The sequence below is a fragment of the Ochotona curzoniae genome, unplaced genomic scaffold, assembly GCF_017591425.1.
Source record: "Ochotona curzoniae isolate NIBS_2020 unplaced genomic scaffold, NIBS_Ocur_1.0 contig_1014, whole genome shotgun sequence".
NCBI classification, from domain to species: Eukaryota; Metazoa; Chordata; class Mammalia; order Lagomorpha; family Ochotonidae; genus Ochotona; species Ochotona curzoniae.
This window is the reverse complement of record NW_024464920.1, coordinates 31,966,360-31,989,431: the sequence shown is the minus strand read 5'-3', so window position 1 is coordinate 31,989,431 and position 23,072 is coordinate 31,966,360. Positions and strand designations below refer to the sequence as shown.

Here is a 23,072-nt window from a genome sequence, read left to right as displayed (position 1 = left end):
TTAACAATAGGTAATTTATAATGATCAGTTATATTCTTTTCAGTAGTATTTGAGTAAAATGGGTTTTATAAGATTTTCAGAAAATCTAGTAGTTTTTGTTTTTCTTTTACACGTTTCTAGTTTAAAAAATTAATTTGCTTGAAAGGGATACACACATCCCATAGATCTTCCATCTGCATGTTCATTTGTCAAATGCTTTGCCAACCATGGTTGAGCCATGGTGAAGCCAGAAGCCTGGAATCCAGGTCTGCCATATGGGTACCAAGGACCCAAGTACAAGAAACATCACTGCTACCTCCCAGCGTGTGTGTTAACAAAATTCTTGAATTGGACGTGAGCCGTGACTCGAATCCATGTGCTTTGATACAGGATTTCAGTATCTCAAGTCACTGCTACTCCTTATTTTAATGAAAACTTTTATGATTCACACATGGTTGGTATTTGCTTTTGAGACACTAATACTTTGTCTTAATCCTGTCTTTGGTGAAGCAAACTTTCTCTTCAATTTTCAACATTCTACAGTAGGTAAATCCAAAATAAGTTTAAGATTTCTAGAGAGCCATAAAGAATCTGTGAAATGCATGTCACTGAGATTGTTATTCAGTGCATTTGTGTTCTTCCAGAAGCAGAAAGCACCAGCACTTAGATGAAGAAATCGGTCAGGAAGCGTAGCCCCTTTGGATGGAAGGGGTTACTTACAGAGCAGATCATCATTCTGAGGATTCACACGTGTGCTTTGTTTCAGGTGGATACGAGCCGCCACTTACGAACGTCTTCACCATGCAGTGGTTTCTGACTCTGTTCGCCACATGCCTCCCTAATCACACAGTGTTAAAGATTTGGGACTCAGTGTTCTTTGAAGGATCAGAAATCATCCTAAGGGTGGCACTGGCTATCTGGGCAAAATTGGGAGAGTAAGTGATTTCCCTGCTCTCTGTGCCTTGTTCTGTTCTGTGGTGGTGACCACTTTTGCACTATACTTGCAAGGCTGTGAAATTTACAGAGGAGTAGGAGAGAAAGTTGTGATCTTTGTTCAGTTGCTTTAGCCTTTTGGGGTCTCAGCTGGTGCATCCTTGACTTTAAGAACAGGTGCAGTGTGTGGATGTGACTTCCTTAGGTTGGTGGGTTCTCTTCCCCTACTTTAAACCCTCCCTCCCTAAAGATCTTGCTTGTGTCCTGGCTGGTTCATTGTATCTCTCAGGACATTTGTTGGGATGATGGAGAAGAACTTATGTGGAAGAGAAAGGGGAAGAGCTAGAGATAATTAGTATCTCCATTTGGATTATACTTGAGTCTTTGTTATTTGTTTTGTTCTGCTTTTTTGGTGTGTGATAAAATTAATGAGGTAACTTGTTTAAGATATCCAGCATGGTATTAGGGACACAGTCAGTAGATCATAAGAAACTTTGCCACAACTTAATTCTGTATTGAAATCTTTTATGCCAAAACATTGCCACATATTTTTTTTTTACATCTTTAACAGTAGCAGAGGTGAAAAAGATAGGCTTTCTCATTCATCTGTAATACAATGTTACATTAAAGTTTTATCTTTTGGGTACTGTAAGAAAGAAGTGGGGTAGGCTTTTGGTCTCATGGTTAAAACCCCATTGAGATGCCTGAGTTCTGCACTGGAGTGTCTGGGTTTTTATACTAATCTTTGACCCTGACTCCATCTTCCTGTTAATGCGAAGGAAGCAGTGATTGCTCAAGTGATTTTGTCTCTGTCACCCATGAGGGAGACCTGGATTCAGTTCTAGGCTCCTGGCTTCAGCCCTGGTGTAGCCTGGCTGTCAGGGGCATTTGTGGAATGAACCTGTAGGTGTGTTCATTCCCCTAGAGAGAGGGCCTAGCTCAGTGGTGTAGAACACTAAACCTGTACTTAGGGTGCCAGCATCCTATTTAGGTGTTGGTTTGTGTCTTGGCTACTCCACATGTGACCCAGCTCCCTGCTTCTAGCCTGGGAAAGCAGTGGAGGAAGGTTCAAGGTCTTGGTCCCTTGCATCCATGTGGGAGACCTGGAAGAAGCTCCTGGTTCCTGGCTTTGAATCAGTTCAGCTCTGGCTATTGCTACAATTTGGGGAGGTGAACCAGTGGATGGAAGACCTCTCTCCTTCTCTGTTTTTAAAATCTGCTTGTCAAAATAAAAATGAATACATCTTACAAAAAAAGAAGCAGAGAGGGTTAAATATTTCTGTATTAGAGCTATGAGTGATATGTTAGGAAGCTAATAAATTATGGATAATGTTTTGTTTAGAAAGCCTTTGCATTACCTCTTTATTTGTGACAACTTGTTCCTGGGAGACTTTTAGTGTTTTTAACAGTTTTGCAAACAAAACACAAAGATCTGTGTCTTTGGGATGCTTTTTGTTCCTTACCAGCTTAAAGAACATATTTCCAAATTTCATCTCAAACATTGTTTTTTCTTCCTCACCTCACTGTCTCTCCCCCTGCTGCAAACCCACTCCAGCATCAACTTAGCCAGTTTTCATTGCCCACATGCTATTTTGTATCTTTGTAATAATTCCTTAATAATTATTTCATTTATTTGTTTATTTGATGTTGCCATGGGGTTTGAATGCACCCCATAGCTTGGGGTTTCTTCACCTCAGTTTTTGTTGGTTGACTCTATGCAGCAGTGTATGTAAAAGCAGATGTTCTCTGGCTTTGGGCAAACAGAGTAATCCTGCAATAGGAAGAACTTCATGATAGGTGAAATGGAAATACCTGGTGCTGTTTGCTATGGATATTCTCCGTCCCATCCCTTCTGCAGAAGAAAGACCAACCTGCCACAGAAAGTACAGGAGAAAGATTGTTTACATGCTAAACTGTATACAAGAAACAGAATGAAATCTACACCAAGGAGTAGGGCCCTGAGAATTCAGGACGTTTTGCTTATGAAGCATCCTGTAGAAGGATGAAATATGAGTTGCAGTTCTTGCTATTCTTTCCCTTCTACTGTACTTTGGTTTCTGCCCATTAATACGAACTAGTTGTAGATTAACACTGACAGATTCCCTGTGTAACTGTGTGGCTGTGTAACTGATGGAGCTGTATGGGAAAGATGTGGCTTTTTTTTTTAATGTCATTGTTTGAAAGTGTTGGAGAGGGAAGGAGGGAGGGACAGCTCTTCCATACACTACTTTATTCTCCAAATGGCTGGGATGGCCAGGGCTAGCCTGGACTCAAGCCAGGAGCCTGGAATTAGTTCCATTCTGGTTTCCCGTGTGGATATCAGGGGCCCACATACATGGCGTGTCTTCTGCATTCCCGAATACATTACCAGAGAGCGGGATGGGAAATAGAACAAGCAAGGCTTGAATAAACACTCATATGGGTTGCCAGCATTGCAGGTGGCAGCTTAACAAGCTGTACTACAATGCTAGCCACAAGATGCAAGTCATTCTATAGCAAGTGCCTCTATATTAGTTCTGTTTGGAATTTTTATCTTTTCACTGCACACAGCAGTATGAGTTTAGCCCAGGATTTTTGTTTTTTATTTTATTGATTTTTTTATCATATTAATTTGATGGCAAGAGACAGTGTATCCTCTGCGTATACACCACCCACCTGTTGTGCAGCACACATACTCTCAGATAAGCCTTTTGTTTGTCCTGTCTTCCTGCAGGCAGATAGAATGCTGTGAAACAGCAGACGAGTTCTATAGCACCATGGGGCGTCTTACCCAGGAGATGCTGGAGAATGATCTTCTGCAGAGCCATGAACTGATGCAGGTGAGTGGACAAAGAGGGCTTGCCGTGCCTCAGGGAACCCCATGGCCATAGCAAAAGCCAGTTTTTTTTTCTTAAGAAGTGCCATTGGCCACTCTTCAGGTGTTGTTGTTCAAGGGACCAACAGCCTGTATATGATTTGATAAGAATCTATATCAAAAGAGAAAGGAAGAATTGCCTAACTTGCATTGGTTGTGGCTTTTATTCAAACCATGTAGCTGAAACATTAGTGGGTGTGATATAAAAATAAATGGAAAAAAAAAGTAAAAGTAAATTGCGCTCACTAGGCCCTTATTCTGAATCAGATTTCTCACCTTTTTGAAGGAGGACAAGTGGAGTGAAATAATTATTTTGGGGAATGGAATTATTCAAAATAAAAGAGGAACTGAATCAATGACTTTATTTTGTTGACATTTTCATCTCAGGATGTTACATATAAGCTATAAACTTTGTTATGAAATACTTGAAGGGCTTGGCTATTTTTTTGGCAGGCCAAAGTAGTCTCCCAATATCATGTTTAAGAAGTCATCAAGCTTGACAGTTTGGGAAAGATGCATCATTCATCAATGCTCGCCCTTACTAGGTTCTGCAGTATAATTTGTCTTCATTCGCTTCCAGTGATTTTACTATTTCTATTGTTCCTTCTACCACTGAACAGCTGTGGGTGATGCCCAAGATTGTCCCTGGAGCTTCTTCCCTTTGTAATTTCTTTCTCCTTTTTCTTCATTTCAGTTTTGACATTTGTGTTGAGTTTCATTCTGCTCTGATGCAGTCAGCATTTCGCTGCTAGAATAGTTGTCCTCATTTCATCATTTCATTGTTCTGCACTGAAGCCTTCTATTTCCTTCATGCTACCTCCAGTAAATAAACTGTTTCATCCTCATCTACTAGGTTTGAATTAGCTTCTACAAGATTTTACTGAGCATCTCTAGATGTCTGGCACCATGGAAAGTACTAAGGATGCAAAAGAAAATAGAACATGGGTCTATTCTGAGGGAGCTTATAGTCTCTTACAATGCAGATGTAGTCTCCTCCTTGTCTGTGGGAAAGTGCACCTAGAGAGGTGTTCACAGGGGCTAGGGACTGAGTGAAAAAGACAACCTAAGGCAGTTCTGGAGTCAAGGATTGGGATGGAAGAGATAAGGGAGAGGAAGTCAAGGAAAGTTTTCTTTTTTCTTTTTTTTTTTTAGATTTATTTTTGTTATTTTTTTTTTATTGGAAAGGCAGATATACAGAGAGGAAAGACAGAGAGGAAGATCTTCCGTCCGATGATTCACTTCCCAAGTGAGCGCAATGGCCAGTGCTATGCCGATCCCAAGCCAGGAGCCTCTTCTGGGTCTCCCACGCGGGCGCAGTGTCCCAAAGCCTTGGGCCGTCCTCAACTGCCTTCCCGGGCCACAGGCAGGGAGCTGGAAGGGAAGCAGGGCTGCCGGGATAGATCCGGCGCCCATATGGGATCCCGGGCGTGCTAGGCGAGGACCTTAACCACTGCACCACCGCGCTGGGCCCAAGGAAAGTTTTCTTGAGAGAATGAATGTCTAGTTTTACCTTTGAAGATGAGCTGGCATTGGCTAGGCTGTATGTGTATGTTACATGTGTGTATATATACCTAGGTGTATAAACATGTAAGGATGTGTGTGTGGGAGGCAGTGGTGGAGAGCAGAGGGGTAGTGCGTGGTTGGGGGAGAGGTGTGAGCAAAGTCATAGTGATAAAATACTGTGTGGTGTGTGAGAGAAACCACAAGGCATTTACCAGTCAGGGACTGGGGCATGGGAGACCACAACCCATGGCAGAGAGCCCAGACTCTCTTAGGTTGGCAGTTGTGAAAGGATGCTTATTGTCATCCTAGGAATTCTGTATATGTACCTTTGGAAAGGCAAGAAGAGCTGTGAATGTGATTTTAAGAACAGGGTGGAAGTTGGTTGATTGTGTTTTATGCTAACTACCTGGACAGCCCTTCGAAGAAAGAAGGGTCAGGTCTTACAGTGGGAGGTCTTGGAGGAGGCAGTGAAGGGCAGAGACAGAACTGAACAGAAAAATACTTAGAGCTGAAGTCAGTGTGGCTTGGCCATGGGAAATGAATACAGGTATGAGGAAAGAAATGGGGCAGACAAGAACAGCTGACAAGTTTTTGGTTTAGGAGAAAGGGCAAGTATGAGGCAGGAGGAGAATGGGTTTGATTAGAGGCAGATTACATTGGGGATGTGCTTCGGCTATCTGTTCTCCATCTGTGTTAATCAGCTGTTCATTACCTTAAAATACCTGAGTGGTGCCACTTGGGAAGGCAGAAGGTTGATTTTTTTTCTGGCTTACAGTTCTGGAGATTTGCAGTCTACGACTGGGCATCCCCATTAGTCTGGTGATGTCTGGTGGACGGTGTGCAGGGGGTGAGCCAGGAAGCAGAAAAGCACAGGGAGCACACACTCCTCTACCCTCCTTGGCCTTTCCTTGTGGTTCAGCCAATTAGCAACCTAATGCAATCCAGTCTTTTTCCCAGAGACCCCACCTTTAGACATAATTGATTCAAGCTTCTGTTCTGTCAGTTGTTGGTGTTAAATCATTAAGTGTTAACGTAAGACTTTGTGTCTTAAACACTTGTGTAAGTTGGGGGGTGCCAAATCCTATTCAGACTGTAACACTACCTGTAGACATGCCTCTTCACAAACAGCAGTCATTGCACTGGTGCCAGCTCTAGTGCTGCCCAGGCCCTCTGTGGGCCATGGTTCCCCCAGGTACACCATCTGTGAAAAATCCTGTTGGCCCACTTGGGCACTGTTCAATCCCCTCTTTCCTACCCTTGCCCAGCCTTCGAAAGCTATCACTGTTGCTGCCTCCTCAACACTCTTTTGGTACTAAAGATTTCCAACAATTGATTTAATGCCAGTAGTTATTTGATATCGTATAGAATGTTTTCAAGTATATTAATCTGTTTTTTTCCTGAGGAGGTAGTGAATGCCTTAACAATAGGTTACACTTCATGACACCTGGCATAGTACCAAGAACAAATTGTTTAATGAATACACAGAATTGTAGGATATTAGATTTTAAAGCAGGGATTTTCAAATATGATTGTATGTGAAGCATCTCAGGACTGTGTTAAAATGCATATATTCAGGGTAAGCATTTGGCTTAGTATTTCAACGTTTTTTGAAATGACTACATACCATACTGAAAATTATGGACTCAAGCCCTGGCTCCTCCTGCAAATCCAGCTGCTTGTACACCCTGGGAGGCAGCAGCAGGTAATGACTCAAGCACTTGGACCTTTGCCACACACGTGGGAGACCTGGACGGTGTTCTAGTCCTGATACTGGCCTGGCCCAGCTGTAGCTATTATGTGCATAAGGGCAATGTGCCAGTAGAAGGGCAATCTCTCTGTCTCACTTTCCCTCTTAAAATGAATGAATGAATGAATACATAAATAAATAAGCAAGAAAATAAATGAATAAGTAAGTAAAAATGGAGATATTTGATTTATGGGTGATTCTAACACAGGTGGATGGGCTTTAGACAATGCTTAAATAGTGTCTTTTTTTTAAGATTTATTTATTTTTATTGGAAAGGCAGATATAGAGAGAGGAGGAGAGACAGAGAGGAAGATCTTCTGTCTGATGATTCACTCCTGAAGTGACTGCAATGGCCGATGCTATGCCGATCCAAAGCCAGGATCCAGGAACTTCTTCTGGGTCTCCCACACAGGTGCAGAGTCCCAAGGCTTTGGGCTGTCCTCAACTGCTTTCTCAGGCCACAAGCAGGGAGCTGGATGGGAAATGGAGCTGCCGGGATTAGAACCGGTGCCCAAATGGGATCCTGGGCGCATTCAAGGCAAGGACTTTAGCCGCTAGGCCACGCTGCCGGGCCCTAAATAGTGTCTTAAAACTAGCTTTACAGAGAGGAAACTAAATGTCAAAATTAGCCTGTTACAAATTGCTGAATTTTGAATCTGCCTGCAGTTGGCCTTGGCAGGACCAGACCAAAAGATTCCATAAGTTCTATTTGGCCCATAGATAGGATGTTCCTCACTCTGGAAACATTACCAGAAAGAATGAGAGCTACCAGGGAACCTCAGACAGTTAGTTCATTGGAAAATGCAATTTAAAGTTGAGTTTGGAGGGAGATATTCAGAAAAGTGGTTAAGCTGTCACTTGGGATAGGTAGGTTGCCTATGGTGTCAAGTCCTGGTTTTCTGGCCTCTGACTTAGCTTCCTGCTTATGTACATCCTGGAAGACAGTCAATGAGGACTCACTTATCACCGTGTAGGAGAGCCAGATTGAGTTATGGGCTCCTGGCTTTGGCTGTACTCAACCATGGCTGTTTTGGCCATTTGGGGAATGAACCAGGGGATGGAAGATTTGTCTCTCTTTTTCTGTCTTCCAAATAAAGAGAAAATAAATGAAAATGTTAAAACATGGATTAATTTTTTCTCTAAAAAATTTTGGGAATCTGGGCATAATTTTTTTAAAAAAATTTATTCTTGTTTGAAAGGCAGATCAGATTTTACAAAGCGAAAGAAAGACAGATTTTTTCAGCCACTGGTTCACTCCCCAAGTGGATACATCAACTGGAGCTAGGCCAATTCAAAGCCAGGAGCCAGGAGCCAGGAGCTTCTTCTGGGTTTCCCATGTGGGTGCAAGGTTCCAAGGCCTTTGGGCATCTTCTGCTTTCCTTGGCCACAAGCAGGGAGCTGGGTGGGAAGTGAGGCAGTTAGGACACGAATTGGCATTCACATGGGATTCTGGCGCTTGCAAGGCTAGAATTTAACCATTGAGCTAACATGCCAGACCCAAGCATTGTTTTTCGTAACACATACATTTCTGTGAAATTTTTGAAGACCCCCCCTCGTGTATTGAATGCTGTCTTTGTCCTCCAGGGGTTTCCAACCTCAGGTAGCAGGGAGAAGAACCGCTGTTTCACTCTGCTTTTAAGAGAATCCTGGAGGAGGCACTGCAGGCGGTGGGTTGACTGATCACATTCCACGCTGGTAGCATTGCCTCCTGTCAAGGCAGCATGTGGGTGAAGATGAACTAAGCCTAATTTTGTACAACTTCTCCTTTTATGTTTCTTGTAAGGCTTGTCAATAATGAAAAGGGAAATTGAATTCCTTTTCTGCTGTGCCTAAATATAAATGTTTTCGTAAGTGTATGTTGGTAGTGAAGACAGTAAATAGACTTGGCATCACAAAATGTTAAGGAAGGGAATGCAGCATGCCATTTCAAGCCACTGTTTTTTTTTCTGTATTCACCTTTTTATTATTATTTTTTAAAGTAATCTGATGACTCTGCTTTGACTATGGTAAAACATAAACCTATCAGCAATCTTGGAATGGCTCCAGATGAGAAATGGGGCCTGAATTTAAAATCTCGATTTCCAAGCCAAAGAGATAAAGGAATTGACTCTTTTGAGCCTTTCCCATTTCTTTCCTTTCTAAATGCCATACCCAGAAGCATAGACTAGAACCCTCATTTGCCTGCATCCTCCCTCTCTCCAACTTGGAGCTCACATCACTCGGTTCTTACTAGCAATGATCATTTTAAGTTCTTTTCAAATTGATGGCTTTTGAGCGTAGACCCTGAGAAATAGTGTATCTTATTCTCAGCAGGACTCTTGATTATCTCTGATGAATCCAACCCACCATATTTGTGAGTGGTTTACTGTAATCTGGAGGTAGCCCTCCTGGGTTACCAGGAGGTGTGCAGGCTGGTTAGAGCCAGAACTGTGAAGGACCCTCACATAGTGTTACCAAACTACAGGGTGAAACAGCAGCAGGATTAATTGCTTTCAGAGCCTGCCTTTCCCACACCACACAATATTAGACCTCTCCTAACCCTGAAAGGCAGAAAGGCAGTCCTGTTGAAATAAAAAAAATCCTGCTGTTGTCCTAGAAGGCATCATCAGAGTATTTGATTGACATTGTTGGAGCCATGAAAGTGTGATTAATACACATTTTTTTTTTTTTTGCTGATGAGTAAGAACATTAAAGATAGAAGAAATATGTGTGGAACATTATTAATAGAAATAAGAGAACCAACAAGATATTTTTTTCTTGCTGGTAGAATGGCATAGTTTAGAAATTCTGATGTAAATTTCAAATGATTTTCTCCATTTTTGTTTATAGTCTTTTTAACAGCTTGTGCTTTGCACCTGTTAACATTTTTTTTTTGTCTCTCCACCCCATCCCTCATCCCTGCTCCAACCCCTAAGAATAACAGCTAAAATTTTTCACGTAGAATTTATTCACAAATATTTGAAAGGGTGCTATCTTTGGAGAAAACAGTTGATCACAAGGTCATACACTTAATTTTATCCAGAAGACTGGCATTTAGTGTCTATGTAATTGTAAGATGAAGCCTTGAAAAATGAGCACCAAATATCAAGATTGTTTATGGGCTCTTTGTTTCATTTTGTTGCAAGAGTGACTGGAACTTGTGGATTTTTGAGTTAAACAACAGAAAGAAGTCAGCTGCCCCCTGTGTTTACCCAGCATTGTTGACCTGTTGGATTGCCCAGCCGCAACTGGGTTGATTTGAAGAATCACTATTTGGTTTGTCAGTATAGACTGAGTATTCCTTTTTTTTTTTAATGCTTGGGACCAGAAATATTTCATATTTGGAATATTTGTATATACATAAAGAAACATCTCAGGGGTGAGACACCAGTTTAAACATAAAATTCCTTTCTGTTTTATGTATGTGTTGTCCATGTAGTCTGTAATGTTGTACAGTATTTTTGGTGCTGCTGTGTTTTTGACCGTGACCTCTACATTGGTGTGGAATTTTCTACTTTTGACATTGTGTAAGTGCTCGAAAGTGTGGGTTTTTGCACATTTTACATTTCATGTTTTCAGACTAGCGTTACTCATGCTCATTTCTCAGTGGAAATTGAGGTGGATTCTCCCACCTGATGTGCAAGGAGCAGTCTGTGTCACTTCCCACTGCACTTCATGAAACTTTACTGTCTTTCCAAGACAGGGCCACCCTTTCAGGCATGCATTTCTTTCTTGTTTTTCAGACTGTTTATTCTATGGCTCCATTCCCTTTTCCACAACTTGCCGAGCTGAGGGAAAAGTACACCTACAACATCACACCATTCCCAGCCACGGTCAAGCCCACCTCAGTTTCTGGGTAAGGTTTTTCCTTTTTGTTGTCTGTGGAGAAGGACTTAACACCTTAATTTGTTGTTATAATTTGAATGTCTCTTTTCCAAAGGCTTTTATGTATGTAAATAGTTGAAAGAGCAAATAAAGAGGGAAAAGGAGAGAAAGATGAGAGAGGTATCTTTGTGTACTCTGGCTACTCCCTAAATGCCTAAACAGTGGTAGCTGGATCAGGCCTAAGCCAGGAACCTGGTACTCCACCTGCATTTCCCACTTGCGTGGAAGGCACTGAAGTGCTTGAGCCATGGCCTGCTGCCTCTAAGGTGTGCAGCAGCGGAAAGCTGAGTTTGGAAGCAGAGTAACTAGGGTTTGAATCAGGTGTCTCTGATAGGATGGGACATTTTCAGGGGGCGCTTAATGTGCCTCATCACAACACTGTCCCAATAAAAGTTTTTAAAAGTATACTTTCCAAAAAAGTTTGGAAAAGAAACTAGTAGGGAATTTTTTTAAAAAAAGATTTATTTATTTATTGGAAAGTCAGATATACAAAGGGGAGGAGAGACAGAAAGGAAGATCTTCTGTCCAATGATTCACTCCACAAGTGAGCACAACGGCCGATGCTATGCCGATCTGAAGCCAGGATCCAGGAACTTCTTCCGGGTCTCCCACACGGGTGCAGGGTCCCAAAGCTTTGGGCCATCCTTGACTGCTTTCTCAGGCCACAATCAGGGAGCTGGATGGGAAGTGGAGCTGCCGGGATTAGAACTGGTGCCCAAATGGGATCCCGGTGCGTTCAAGGCGAGGACTTTAGCCACTAGGCCACGCCACCGGGCCCAACTAGGGAATTTTTTAAGCAATCCTACCATACCACTTATGTAGAGATGTCAGATATTGAAACTGTCAAAAACCAGGAGCATGTGTTCATGCTGGAGATTAAGATGCTGGTTAAGGTGTTTTGTTCCTCTTGGCTTGCCTTTGTCCAAGTCCCTGCTCTGGCTCATGGTACGATAGTCTGCTAATGAAGACCCTGGAGAAGGTGGAGATGGTTCTAGCAAATTGGGTTTCCTGCTGCCAGTGTGGGAGACTTAGATTGAGTTTCTTGGTCTTAAATTTGTCCTCAGCCAGCAGCAGTTGCAGGAGTTCGGGAAGTGAATGAACAAATGAGGAAAAACTCAGTAATTGAAATATCATAGAGCTGGTACACAGATGCACATATGAACTGATTTTCAATATACTAAGGAGACTATCAGATTACAAACACAGTTCATTGGTTTGTGGGCAATTGGCATATCAAATCAAATAATGAAAAGATATACTTTTAGTAAATGATGGTAGATCATTCAGTTCTGATCTGGAGGTTGAGATTTCTTTTTTTAACCTATCAGATTGGCAGAAGTTCCAAAACTTGGTGATGTGTTCTGTTGATAAGGTTCAGGGAAACATGGTGTTAGACTTTGCTGATGGGAGGTAAACCATTTAGCTCTATTAAAAACAAATTTAATACCTATATCCTTTGATTCAGCAAGTCTATGCTTGTGAATTGACCTGCAGACATATTTACATGCAAAAGCACATATAGTCATCTTTCAATAACTGTTGGGATTGTCTGCAGGACTTCTCTCAGTCACCCAAATCCATAGGTGCTGTGGTTTTTACATAGAGCGTACACATATCCTCCCATATGCTCTAAGTCATCTTTAGACTACTCACAGTACCTCATACAATGTAAGTGTCGTGAAAAGGTCTGTTATATTGTTTAGGGAATAATGACAAGGAAAAAGCCTGTAATATTGAATACAAATACAATTAAAAATGTTTCCAGTCTATGGTTACTGAATCAGCAGACGTATAACCCGTTGATCCTGAGGGGCTGACCACCTGTACAAGGTTATTTATTGCAGTCTTGTTGGTAATTGGAAACTGTTCAAGTGAGCACTGTTAATAGCTTGTTTGCATAACATCGGCTACATGTACATTCAGTGTGGCTATAATAATGGAAAAAGAAACTCTGTGTGGATATAGAATGATTTCTTGTAGCCTAGCAGCAAGGCGCAGAGGAAGTGTAGTTCATCTGCTCTTCCACCAGAGGAGGAGAGAATCTGGGCTGGTGGTGTGTTGCATGTAAGCTGCTGCTAGCTCTGCCAGCATCAGGAGTGCTGAGTGGGATCCTGACCAGTCCACTTCCAATGCAGCTCTCTGATGCTACCCCTGCGAAAGCAGTAGGGAATGGTTGCTTTGGGCCCCTGTCACCCACCTGGATGGAGTTCTGGGCTCTTGGCTTCAGTCTGGGCCAGACAGATGTTAAAACCGTTTGGCTAATGAGGCAGTGGTGGGAAGATTTTCCTCTCTGTTTTTTGAAAGAGAACAAAATTATTCTATATCTTGACTATTTTGAATAGTCCTGTAGTAAACACGTGAGTACAAATATCTCTTTATGCAATGATTTTACTGTTTGGATGCATACCAAAATGCACTTGGAGAGAGTAGTTTCTGGTATTTCATCCTACAACGGGGAGACCAGTTCACAATCAAATATTTTATGAAGAACTGGAATGAAGCAGATTGAAGTTTCTGACTATAAAGTAATAAGATGGAAATGTTCAATGTACACTTGATAGATATAAAATAATCACCTCGAGCCCTTAGATATGTGTACAGTCATCACATGTTCATCAAAGCTAAAAAAATTTAGAGGAAGAAGATGATGTGAACATGTTTTGAGAAACAAGAATGTGTGAAAGTGGTAGTGGTGATCATTTCTGGGAATTAGGTGGGATAAAAACTGTTAGGGATGTAAGGAGAGGCTTTTTGTTACGTAAGTACTTGCATATAAGTTGTATTTATGGTATTCAAGTCATGTGGTTCTGGTACTCATTTTTTCAAACTGCTGCTGTTTGAATATTTCTCTTTCCTTTTGTGTTGGTGAAGGCGACATGGGAAGGCCCGAGACAGTGATGAGGAGTATGACCCAGATGATGAAGATGCTATTGCTAATGCAGTGGGGTGTCTTGGACCTTTCAGTGGGCTCCTTGCCCCTGAACTACAGAAGTTCCAAAAACAAATGAAAGGTAAAGAGTTGGTTCTCTATTTAGGTGGTCAGTGTGTCTTGGTTCCTTGTAATAAGGGTGTCATTATTGTGTTCTGTGTGTGCGTAACTTAGTAATTCCGTGAACCAATGACCCTTATGGAGGTCTGTGTTAAAAATACCTTCTCCTTAAATTTCTTGAGTGACAAGGAACTTGTTTCACAAGGCACTCTGCTGGATTCTTCCCTTTAGATCACGGTGACTTATTGCAGAGATAACTTACCGGTTGTACTAGTAGTTCTTCTCTTTGGGACAACAGCAACAACAACAAAAACCAAAAGAACACATCTATGTCCTCTTCTATCTGATATCTGTTCAAATCTTTTTTTAAGATTTACTTATTTTATTGGGAAGTTAGAGTTACAAGGAGAGAAGAGACTGAGACAGAAAAATATTTCATCCACTGGTTCACAGCCCAGATGGCTGCAATAGGTCGTGCTGGGTGATATACTGGATTATCATGTAATCAATCACCGTTTTATCCTGTTCCTTTTCACTGACCGTGTCTTTGGGTTTCTTCTTATGGTGGCTTTAGAGCCGAATGAGGAGCAAAGTCTGAAATCGAATAACATTGCAGAGCTGAGTCCAGGTGCAATCAATTCCTGTCGCAGTGAATACCACGCAGCTTTCAACAGTATGATGATGGAACGCATGACCACAGACATCAATGCATTGAAGCGGCAGTATTCTCGAATTAAAAAGAAGCAACAGCAGCAGGTCCACCAGGTGTACATCAGAGCAGGTAATGTGCTTCTTTGAGTCAATTTCAACTCTGTCTCAGCTTGTGGAGTAAAGAACCCCGAGGATGATGTTGGAAGATGGTCACTCGGCATCCAAAGGCACAGTTGATATGATATAGTAATAATTTAGTGGTTCATTTTCTCTTTTTATAAAAAATATTGATTTCAGAGAGAAAGGGACACACACACACATGCATTCATACCCACACATAGACACAGCCAGGAACAGGAATTCTATCCAGGTTTCCCCCATGGATTCAGAGGCCCAAGTATTTGGATCGTCTTCCATTGCATTTCCAGGTACAGTAGCAGAATTGGATGCAGCCAGAACTTGAACTGGCACCCACTTGAGATTTTGGTGTCACAGGAAGAAGCTTCATCAACTGTACCACAATGCTGGCCCTAGCAACTCACTCACTCTTAATTTTTTTTTTTGTCAGGCTCTAATGAAGAAAAAGACCATGGTTTCTTTTTAGGTCTCAACGAGCAGACACTCAGTGGTATTTAATGTGTCTTTACTGTGTGTGCTTGCAGAGGGATTTGGCAAATGATTATTTTGTTGCAAAGCCATGCAATCCTTGGACTTGAGAAATTTTGAAAATTCCTTGCATCTGCAAATAGGGTTTCATCATCAGTGCTCTAGTAAGTTAAGCTAAACACTAGTTATTTAGGTGATGACATAACAGATGTGACCAGAGAAAATGGAAACAAAAGTTGAATAAGCTGTGCTTCACTGGTGGAATTATACTAAGAACACAATGATAATGCACATGGAAATACTCTTTTCCAAGGATTGTTGAGCTATCTCACTGAAGAATCTGCCTTATTGTTAATATATGCTGATTTGGGAATTAATTGGGTTTTCTTGTTTAAAGTGAATGTCCTAATGAAAATGATATCTGTTCAAAATCAAAATATAAATTTGGTGTGATTAAGTGGCTTGGAGTATGTGACTGATTTTGCAGAAAAACTGAATTTATATTCTATATTAGATTTTCATTACTTTAAAATGCTTGAGAGGAACTTCTTGGGAAGGAAAAGATGTTTTGTCTGACAGCTAGGAGGCTCGCATATCAAGTTGGGACAGTCTAATTAGCCTGGCATCTGGTTGAGGCTGATAATGGCTGAATGTGTTCTGAAAGATCATGTGGTGAGCCAGGAAGTGGAGAAACATGGGAAGCACGCTTCTACCCTCTGTGGGCCCTACCATAGCAGCTTGACGAATCCAGTCACTTCCCAAAGGCCCTGTGTTCAGATGCTGTAACTGGATCAAGGACCCCCCCCCACTTAAATCCGTCAACCATTAACGTTAATCCATTACCTGTTAATGTAAGACTTGGGGGCTTACATGCCTTCATGAGTTTGGAGGAGCCCAGTCCTTCTACTCAGTCCGTCTCACCTTCCACTTATTAGGACTTATTGAAGATTCTTACTCTACCTGGATCATAAGTGAAGTATCACAAAAGCAACTGATCATGACAGCACTTTTAAGTTGCAAATACTCACATGCATTTCCTTGTTTTGCTCTTGAAGCAGGCCTATAGTAGAAGCAGGCTTACACAAATGGGCTTACCTCCCTTTAAATGGAAATGGTGGTTCAGGATGGCTCAGTGATTGTGCCTGGTCTGCAGCCATATTTACTGGTTGGCCAAGGCTAGAGCCCAGGTGTTGTGATTGCATATAGTTCTTTTTCAGCTACATAGAGCAGGTCTTGGTGGGGTGGTGAATAGCTGCTGCTTGGGTTCTGAATTGTCCGGTGACTTATACTGTAGCCATCAGTCAACAAATTTGTTTGCAGGTCAAATCCTGCCCACAACCTGTTTTTAGAAATAATGAAGTTTTATTGGTATATAAGTCCACTCATTTGTTTATGTATTATCAAAGGCTACATTTGCACTACAATCATTAAACTATTTACAATCCGATCCTTTACAGAATGGGTTTGTGCTCTGCAGTAGATCATGGCTTATGTAGTTCTTTTCAATTTTGTTGAGGTGGTTGCTTCAAGGCATTGTTCTAGAGCATGAGTTGTCAGATTTTAGTATACGTGCAGACTGAAGTGTTGAGTTTCTTACAAGCTTCTAGGAGTTTTTGATGTTGGATCATATTATAAGGAAAAAGTTTTTAGCATAGGATAGGGTTAGCAGCAAAAGTAGAGATGTTGAACTTGAACTAGAGGCAAAATCCCCAGCTTCTGAGACTTAATGGGAGCTGGTGAGGATGGTGTTTGTGGTACCAGGTTCCCAGGTTAGGGAAGACAACAAAGTGAAGCCCTTCAGAGCTGTTAGCTTCTGTTTTTGTGGAGTGTTTAATTGGAGATGTGTTTTGTTGGAAATAAGTTGGGATTTGAGAGTAAATGTGAGCTTATAGAAAAAGCAATGAAGCATGCTTATAGAAAGCAATGGCAAGCTGGATAGTCATTGAAAGGGAGGGGAGAGGGATTGGATAAGATTGTTCTGTAACCTTCAGGGCCCAGCCAGATAAGAAGTCATGAGGTTGAAGGACTTGATTTTAGAAAAGAGATTGTAAATTGTGGATTCAGGCTTTGGGTTTTGCAAGGAATCTGTGACAGAGGAATAGGTAGGCCTAGACTGTGGAGTTACTGCTGAGGCAGGAACATGGTTGGGGGAGAGTGGTGGTGAGTGAGCCAAAGAGAAGTCCCAAGGAGACTGAGAGATCAAGGAACTCAGAGTCTCTATGGCTCAGAACCAGGTTGCTTTAGACTGACAGCTTCAGAATTGAAGAAAGCAGTATTGGCATAACAAGGTTTAAGATGAAGCTGGGAAGGCTAAAGAGCCAAGAAAATAGGTACTGGGTGGGCCAGTCATAAAGGCAGTAAAGGAACTTTCTGTTCAGCCTGATTCAAAAAAGAGGCAGTTGCCCAAGTTCTCAGTCAAAACTGAGGTATTACTAGAGAAGGCGACAATAGCTGTGAAGGGCAGGAGGAAGTTCAGCTAGGTACCATGGACTTCAAAGAAAAGTATCCATCAAATTATGGGGGAACCTTCTCCCCACATCTGGGTGGTGTTTGTCATCCCAGGGTTTGTTAATACTTATGATGTATTTTTATGTATGTATGTTGATGTACCTTTAATAATTATGCTGTATTTAATGCTACATCATAAATGGGGGCCATAGTACTAGATGGGAAGCCATCTTGTGCATTGTGTCCTGGATAAGGGTGTCCTGGAGAAGGGTACCACTTATTTTTAATTTTGGCTATTATGGGCATTTCGGGGCATGCATAGCAAATGAAAACTCTGTCTTACTTGGTTTCTCTTTTCAAATATATATATTTTATATATATATTCCAGGTTCTAATTAATAATAGGGAGCCAGAGCCTCTGGGTTTTGATTTTTTTTTTTCTTGCTTAAAAAGTTTTATTTATTTGGCTCATGGCTGTGCCAGGCCCAAACCATGAGGCCCAGAGCTGCATCCAGGTCTTCTCTGTGTGGCAGGAGCCCAAGAACCTCTGCCATCTCCTATTGATTTCCCAGGCCGTTAGCAGGGAGCTGCATTGGAAGTGGAGAAGCTGAGATTCAAATTGGGCTTGTCGTAGGCTATCTGCAGCAACATAATTCCCCCTACCTTGTCCATCCCCCGTTTTTGAGTTTGTATGTGTTGGGGGAGGGGGCAGTTTTCTTGTGTTTTCTTTTATCTTCAGCCTACAGTCTTGTCTCTGAGGAGGAGGGAAGTGGTGGTGCAGACTGTAGGGTGGAATTCAGTTTGCTGGCTTCAGTCACATGATTCTGTCTGTGCTTGGGAAGGGCTCCGGGAGAATCTCTGGGTGATTCTCTTCTGGATGGGTGTGTTTCTTTGTGGTATATTTCACACAACCTTTCAACATTTCTTTCAGACAAAGGGCCCGTGACCAGCATTCTCCCATCTCAGGTAAACAACTCTCCAGTTATAAACCACCTCCTTTTAGGGAAAAAGATGAAAATGACCAACAGGGCCTCCAAGAATGCTGTCATTCACATTCCTGGTCACACAGGAGGCAAAATATCACCTGTTCCCTATGAAGACCTTAAGACGAAGCTCAACTCCCCGTGGCGAACGCACATCCGAGTCCACAAAAAGAACTTGCCTAGGACCAAGAGTCACCTGAGCTGCGGGGACACCATAGGGCTGATTGAAGAGCAGGGTGAGGGCTGCAAGCCCAGCAGTCTGGGACCAGCTGAGGAGCTTCCCACCTGCCATGCCCCAGCAGCTGCCAGCACAGAACGCAGCAGCTCCGATGGCGGCCCAGGGAGGACCATCGAAGGGCAGTCTCCAGAGCCCGTGTTTGGGGATGCCACTGAGGTGGATGCATCTGAAGTGCAGGTGAAATTGGAATCCTTAAACCTGGATGCAGGGGATGCTGCGGCCGATGCAGAGCCCCGCGTGCTCCCACCCAGTCAGCGGCAGCCCCCAGAGCTGTCTGACACCCCTGGAGAGAACAGAGCCACCAGCAAGCCTCTTCAAGGCAGCAACTCGAAAACTCCCATCTTTAGCCCTTTCCCCAGTGTGAAACCCCTGCGGAAATCAGCCACAGCCAGGAATTTGGGGTTATATGGCCCCACGGAAAGAACCCCAACTGTGCACTTCCCTCAGATGAGCAGGAGCTTCAGCAGACCTGGTGGTATTGGCAGCGGCGGTGGTGGCAGTGGCAGCAGCTCTAAGAAACGGTGATGTCTCCAAAACACTCACCTGGGCCTGCTGGTGGAAGAGTTCCTGTTGAATGACTCCAGAAGGTTCTGTTTGTCTACTGCCCAAGACAGAGAACTTCGGAGCTGGGCCACAGCTGATCCATATGGGAACTACAAGTTTTGTAAAGGGAGCCAGAAAAAGGATGTGTCCCCAGCCCCTTGATGACTGATAGTGAAGTAATTGTTGTGACAAACAGTTGGGGTACCCCAATTTTCCACTGTAAGCTGTTTAGGAAAGACTCTATTTCTAGACTGTTAACCTCACTTCTGTTCTCCTGCTCTGAGGGCTTCTTGGGGTTCCTGTGGAACAGCAGCTCCAAATCTTCCAGTTTCCTGGGTGTTATAACACCTTAAGCATGCATACACCAGCTTCTAGAACAGAAAGTATCAAAACAAATTGAATTTGTTAGTTGGCAAAAAAAAGTTTTCTCTTCATGCTGTATTTGGGGGTTTGTATGTTTGAGTTTTCCCTCATCATGAATGTCAAAGTTATTTCTCATTCTTCTGCTAAAGCATAGGAGGAAAATCTCCGTAGCCTTCCTTTAACTTTCTACCTACGAAACAAGGACAGTCTTTAATCTGTTGAAATTTAGGTTGATGATCAATTTAAAGATCATATGCAGACAACACAGACAGGATGTGCATTAAGCAATTACTCTGGGCTGCTTGCTGATTCACTAAGCTTTTCCCTGGGTTCATTTTCTCCTCGCAAAGAAAACTGCTCTTCACTAGTGCAGACAGCCTGATGCATTGAGCAGGGAGCTTGTCCTGTGTCCTCAACCATGTAGCTAATTTACCCACCAGCTTGCCACAGCAGACACTCCAGGCCTCTCTGCTCAGAAGCGAGAACACAGCACCTGCGACTCTGTTACTTGAATTTTGTGCTTTTTTGATTGGAGGACTTTGTGGAGTATTTTGTTACTTGAACACTGCCTTTTTCCAGAGAAGGCCCCAGGGCTTTCTAACTCTGTCTCACCTTCTTCACTCCTACCCCTGGTCCCAGAGGGTCAGAAATAGCACCTCTTGTCTCCACTATGCAGTTGGGAACTCTGAGCCACATAAAGGTGAAATAGCACTTCAGTCACTCAAGGTAAATATTCCTGGTATTCCATGTGACTTAGCCACGTTTCTTCTAGTACAGTAGGCAAGCTCCACATTCTTTGTATACAGATGCACTGCTACAGAGGGTATGGAAACCAAGACTGGGAAGCTGCTCACCACATTCCCTTGTGACTCCAAGCACTTTTGTCCAGATGGCACAGAGCCAGCTCTTCCTGCCCTACCTTGGAAAGGTACCTACTTCTAAAAATACAGTGTGTTGCTGTCATTTGGCTGAACTAAAGTTTCCTTCCACTACCACCATGAGAAGGATGGACTCAGCATCTATGTCTTTGTCCTGGGAAGACTGTAGCAATGCTCACGGGAAGCATGTTGATGTCATTGGAGGTCACTGGGCGCTCATTCTAAAGCCAAGGCTGCAGCTTTAGAGAGAGAGCATTTACTGTGAGAGTTTATTTTATGATAAAATAGAGAATGTGGTTGTAGGAGTTTTTTTTTTTTAAAAAACAGAAAATACAAGAATCACATACACAGTGAGCAAAGCCGTTTTGTCGCCTTCATGTTATTTTTACAAACCCAAAGAAACCGAAGATGGATAATAATGTCTAAGAAGTTGTTGCAGTTTTGACCTTGAGCTTTGTGTCATATGAAGTTAGATTGCAGCTTCTTTAAATCATCCATGCTGCAGCCTGTTTCTTGGGAAAGGTGTAGGTGGACAGTTGAGGTTACTTTGTTTGCCACCTGCAAGAGCTGAGACCCACTGCGTTTTCCAAAATTAAGGAAATGACATAGTCTGCCTACACCTCCCAAACTTGATGCGATTTCCACCTCATACTTCTTTCTTCTCCCCCATCCTTAAGCATCAGAGTAATCAGTTCCCTTGGAAGGATATTTGATTGATTGGAGAATTGTTGCTTCCTCCCTTGAGTCAGCTCACTAGCTCTCTGAAAGTCTGGGTTTGGGATGGGCAATGAGGTGGAGCCATCTGGCAATTGAGTGTTGGAAGTGCATCCTTGTACACTGTAAGCATCTCACCTGCTCCCTGGACTTGAAGAGGGGATGGATGAAATGACCCATATTTGGGGAAAATATTTATTGATGAAAGAGTAAAGTCATTTGAGGGACCAAATTACCTGGTCACAATTTTACATATCCAGCAGATTCCTGTGAAACTACTCCACCAACAATGTGCATGCACTGTAGCAAGTAACTACAATGTGAATAGGTCAACTTACAAGCCTTGCCTACTTTAGGAAACAAAGAAATCTACAGTAGCCTCTGCCATGACAGCATGTACAAGACCAGAATGGACTTGCTCTCTTCCCCATGTCTTGGACACTGTATGCAAACACCAGAAGTACTTAACAAGTAGCCGTTCATCATAGACATGTCGGTACGCTCCCTGCACTTCTGTCGGGAGGGGACCGGCACCTCAGCTCTTTCACAAAGGTCTCCAGGTAGTCTACCCCTGATTTGTAATGTCCACCTCTGGGCTGTGACTGTTTGGAATGTTGTATTCTTTTTCTCTTTTTGTCTCTGTTGTTCTGAAGAGTTGTTCTGATCACAGATATATGCATAAAGATTCTCATGATAGCTGTGGTGCTGTTTTCTATTTGAGCGTATGCACAAACACTGTGGTTATATTGGCCTCATTTTCCTCTCCACTCCTGACTTCCTTCTTCTACCCCCTATTTGATCACATGAACCAACAAAACAGCCCGAAAGTTCCATGTACCACAATCTGATCACTGAGTTGCAAGGTGACTGATGGCCTGCCTAAAACTGGTTCCTGAAGATGAGTAAGCAAAGTTTATGTGTGTGTGTGTGTGGGCACACAAATTAACCTTTGGATCTACATTTTAGTAGAATACAGCTGAGCTTTCAGATCATGAGAACTATGGAAGAGTTGAGAGCTGTGATCAACCGTGCAGTTGCTGTCATCTCTGCATAAAATCTCTCTTCACATGGTTTCTAAACTACAGCCATCACTTGAGGCAGCATTTTAACATTATGTCCCTTAACTAGAAAATCGGTGCGTGTTGTAGAAAATGGAAAACACAGAGCCCAAAGAGTCAATGACAATCTGATGTGTTTCTTTCCTGTGTGTGTATGTGTGTGTGTGTGTGTGCGCGCGCATTGTTAACCTACTTAAAGGATTGTTGAACCCAGTAAGCTGTCTTTCCAGCCAACAAGCACTCCTCGGGTACTGGCTTCAATAAGTAGCATTTCATCCCATGTTTGTTCTAGAACCCATAACTAGCTCCTTGTTGTACAGGTGGTCTCTGATTGTAACTAGACTGGAGAGATCAAGTGAGATTTACTACAATTTTTGAGTGCAGCCTTTATTGTTTTCAACATAGGTTCCTACAAGTGGAGTTGGAGGATCACAAACTATATCTAATTTAGAGATTATGTCACTCAGTTGCTGTCCTTGTAAGAGGTATTTGTGATAATAGCAGTGAATGGGAATGTCTGTTTCTCTACACCCTAGAGGAAGCAGTGTCCCCCCCCCCTTTTGTTCTTTCTGAGGCCTCGGGTGGAAGTGTTGAAAAAAGGGTTGAGACAGACCATGATGGCAGTCATATCTCATTCCTGTCTTTTAAACAATACCATTAAGTAAGATATTTGTTGGAGTTTGTGATGGGTACTTTCACCAGATTAAGGAAATTGCCTTTT

The 23,072-nt window shown here is 42.5% G+C and overlaps 1 protein-coding gene across 2 annotated transcripts in view; it reads left to right on the top strand.

The window, feature by feature from the left end:
* The window catches only part of TBC1D30 (TBC1 domain family member 30), a 37,103-nt gene extending 15,116 nt beyond the window's left edge, over positions 1 to 21,987 (top strand). Inside the window, exons 7-12 of one of the 2 annotated variants that reach the window (XM_040982402.1) lie at positions 746 to 914; positions 3,626 to 3,731; positions 10,739 to 10,851; positions 13,752 to 13,891; positions 14,444 to 14,650; positions 18,506 to 21,987. In XM_040982402.1, coding sequence (XP_040838336.1) covers positions 746 to 914; positions 3,626 to 3,731; positions 10,739 to 10,851; positions 13,752 to 13,891; positions 14,444 to 14,650; positions 18,506 to 19,320 — 1,550 coding nt within the window. In that variant the 3' untranslated portion in view covers positions 19,321 to 21,987. The remainder of the gene's footprint in view (positions 1 to 745; positions 915 to 3,625; positions 3,732 to 10,738; positions 10,852 to 13,751; positions 13,892 to 14,443; positions 14,651 to 18,505) is intronic. The other variant, XM_040982411.1, reaches the window with a different exon arrangement.
* The last annotated feature ends 1,085 nt before the right edge of the window (positions 21,988 to 23,072 follow it).